General features: G+C 27.3%; 1 protein-coding gene across 1 annotated transcript; it reads left to right on the top strand.

Annotated features, from left to right (window-relative positions):
- Positions 1-2225: 2225 nt before the first annotated feature.
- Positions 2226-3849, top strand: LOC115244011. Its single transcript, XM_029821348.1, has 5 exons — positions 2226-2347; positions 2648-2771; positions 2952-3098; positions 3259-3571; positions 3656-3849. Exons 1-5 carry the CDS (start codon positions 2256-2258, stop codon positions 3811-3813), a joined length of 834 nt encoding a protein of 277 aa, XP_029677208.1. The 5' UTR covers positions 2226-2255; the 3' UTR covers positions 3814-3849.
- The last annotated feature ends 166 nt before the right edge of the window (positions 3850-4015 follow it).

Here is a 4015-nt window from a genome sequence, read left to right on the forward strand (position 1 = left end):
AAAAAACTAGTCTTTTTGTGTGTTTCTCTTGATTTACTCTTCCGGAAATTAATCTCTTAAGGGGATGCACAAACTCGTCTGTTTTACCGACCAAAAGATTATTATTTTGCACATCGAAATCTTTTTTTTAGTTGAAACGATTCGTCTTTTTCCACGATTTAAGTACACATTGAAACAAAGATGAGACTTCACGAGTTTATGGTACTTTTTTAAACGTTCACCTATATTCTTTCATGCAATTCCGAAGACGAAGTTATTCTATTTTGAGCATACAAACTGCAAAACTTTTATATTAAGCAAATATTAATTATTATGGCCGGTAAAACAGGACAGTCCGGCGTCCTCTTAAGGATCCCCTTAAAACTGATATCATTCTTGAATTATTAAAACTTGCTTTTAAGATATTTCGCGTAATTTCTTTCTAACATTTTATAATTTTTCTAATTCTGAGAATAATTTGTGGAAAAGAAAAGAATCTCTTTTGTTAACTAAATAATTTTTCAAAATTCAAGCTGTCGATCAATTAAAATCCCAAACAAATTTTCTTTTATTGTATAAGAATGGGCAACTGAAAAGGGCGAAAAATCATTTTGAAATAACAAAAGAGCATAATCTTAAACACCATAAATTTCTAGAACAGTGAAAAAACAATTATTCATTTCTGCCTTGCCTTTTTAGTTTCATCGACCAATTAAAACCAAGAAATCTATGTTCTCTTTATCTTGATTGGCAAGTCAAACGTTTCAAAGCATTTCTAATCTAAGCAAAGTGCATCTATAGTCTACACCATATCAAACGAAGTGCACGTTACAGACGCATGAAGACAGTCCTAGAAGCTACAATAAGCTTTGTGCTCCATTCGTGATCAGTTATATATATATATACATATAAGTATATAAATTATAATTAGTTGATTTGTGTATTGTTGAATTTTCTCCGATGGCTACGATAACACACTTGCCCGACGATGTGATTATTATTATTCTGGAAATCGAAAGCATCCGTGTAAAGGATATCATAAATTTTAAGTCCACGTGTAAAAGATTCCAGCAGATAACATTGTTTCAGAAGTTTTGGGAAAAGAAATATTATCAGAGGTATTTTCTGTTTATAAGTTTTTTTATATTAATTTATTTATATCTATTTTACACTTGGTCGATTTTCTTCACTTAACAAAGCAATAGTTAAATGCAAAAACAATAGTAAAAAAGTAAGGTTAAAATTGTTGTGTGTGTGTGTGTGTGTGTATGCGCGCGTGCGTGCGTGCGTGTGCGTGTGGGTGTGTGTGTGTGCGTGTGTGTGCGTGTGTGTGTGTGTGTGCGCGCGCGTGCGTGCATGTGAATCAGTGGAAAATAAGCATGTTTCTGATGTTAAAACTTAATAGGATTGTAGTAAAAAATCAAGATTTAGTAAAGCCAAAATCTTTATGCATCTCAATGATTGTCACTATAATCTACATCGATCAATTCCAAGTATCGCACCGATAAACATAGCTTGCCATTGCTCGTAGCTCATTGTTTTATAGATTTCAATTTTAACTTTTTTCTATCTAGGTTTCATTATTAAATTATGAGCATAAAGATTATCCTATTTTTTATTATTTTCTTTGGTTATAACATACTTAAAAATGTATATGTATGTTCTATTTTTGAATAAATTATTTCAAATTATTAAAAATATAGGTTGCAAGTAAATTTTTTTACTGTTATATTTAGTAGGCTTTCTTAGTTCGTATTATTTTGATTTTGTAATAAAAAAGATGTTTATTTTACAGTGTGAAGGTAAAACATAAAGAACATTAAATTAAAGTGCACGCATAATTTTTTATATTTTAATTTTAAAATTTGCAATAGTACGATAATTATATTCAAACACTTTTTTTACATTTATTTGTTTTAAAATTGGCTTATAAAATATTCTTTTTGCCTTTCATAAATAATTATATCTTTTCATACTTACGATATAACCGTATTTTCTTCTTGTAACTTTCAATCTTTATGGTTTTTACAATTTTGTAAAATATTATATGCAATCAGTTATATCTATTTAGAGATTGTAAAAATTAAACATTCGTTTTATCTTATAATTTCCTTTTTGTTTTTGTTTTTATTTTAATGTTATGTGTAGAATGAAAAATATCCCTACACATTTAGTTTTCACTCGATTTCTCTCATTTAATATGATTTAAAGTAACAAACTTTTAATATAATTTAATATAGATTGCAGTAAGATTTCGAATAGATCTATTGACTGTCATGTATCACATCGTAGCTAGAAGACTCGGCATACAGAGCATTCTGACAATGAGACGAAATTCAACTACTGCAATCATATGGAAACCAAACTAGTAAATATAATTTTAGTTTATTGCTAATACTTTTTCAACACATATATAATGTATATTTATATATATGTATACATTTCATAAGAACATTTCTACGATTTTTTTGGTTACTTGTTTGTTTTAAATTGATGAAACAAAGGATCGTAGCATAGAGATATTTCCTCCTCGAATATTTAACAAAACGTTAGCGCATACATACGTATACATATGCATGCGTTATACATACATATACAGAAAAATAATCAAAATTTAATAAACGCATATATCTATATGTATGTATTAATATCTTTTTCTTATTTTTAGTAATACAAACAATTTGTATAATGCCGAACTCTTTTATGTGAGCGACGACCCCAATCTACTTTATCCATCGAACATTATCAGAGAGAGGGGCCAAGATATTAAACTTCTATCAAATGATATTATGGTTGGTAATTATTTATATTTAATTTTAAGTATTTAATAAAAATATCACTCAATTATGTCTTATAAATAACACGTTACTTCAATGAGTCTCGATACATTTTAAATAAATGAGTGAAAGCAATGAACTTCTTTTTATCTTTTGTCTGTAATCAAGATTTTCTTTATATATTTTTTTCTTTAGGAAATAGAAGTCATGATGAGTATTTTTAATGTAATATATCTTCATGTACATTTCTTTTTCACTTACGAATATGATTTCTATAATATGGAAGATATTGAGGACATAAATATTGAAATTGAATACAAAAATATTACAAATACAATAGAGGTAAGTTATAACACATCGTATAATGTAATTTAATGTATTCATATATCAATATATAAAAAAATTACATTAATTATTATTATTTATAACTAAATCATTACATTATTTTAAAAATTGCTTGTGTAACAAGAAATCGATTGAATATAATATTATGTTTCCACAGGTTAGATCTAACGCAGTAGAGGAATCATTAAAAAGAAGGACAAATGATGTTAAATTTGCCGTTGGAATGATCGTAACGCATATAGACAAATATTCTTTTATTCTTGATAATCATGACGGTGTAATCATTGGGTGGCATCGTGGATATGACATAGAAATTCAAAACAAATTTAAGGAGACTATTATGTTTCCATATCTACATCAATGGGATGATTTTTGTCACATTTGCCTACGTCAACAATTTTCAGCCAGTGGCCATCAACTGTACTACATTATTCTCGCCGAGAATGATATAGTATGTTATGTGCAACAAGGTATAATTATTAGTAGCATTCTTATAAATGACATATGTGTTTTATGATCTTTTATCTGTACAATGTAAAATATATCTATTTTAGATCAACTATCCATATGCCCACCCAAAAGAATCAATAACATAGAAATTGGAAGATATTTCTCCAGCTTCAAAGGCACTTATTACGTACCAAATGAAAGCTTAAGAAAACATTATCCAGAAGATACCGCTGCAATAGCCAAAATACTTGCCAAACAATAGTTTTTATTATCTTAAAATGTACAATTTGTTATATATATATATACAATATATTTAGATATAGGATATCATTTTATAAATTTTGTAAATCTTACATTGTAAAAAAATATTTTTTGTTGTAGATTTGAGATAAATTTAAAAAAGATAAAGATTTATATTGCATAGAAATTTGTGTATAACTCATTAATATGTATTTAAAAATTAA

This window comes from Formica exsecta, unplaced genomic scaffold (genome assembly GCF_003651465.1).
Source record: "Formica exsecta isolate Colony F162 unplaced genomic scaffold, ASM365146v1 scaffold786, whole genome shotgun sequence".
NCBI classification, from domain to species: Eukaryota; Metazoa; Arthropoda; class Insecta; order Hymenoptera; family Formicidae; genus Formica; species Formica exsecta.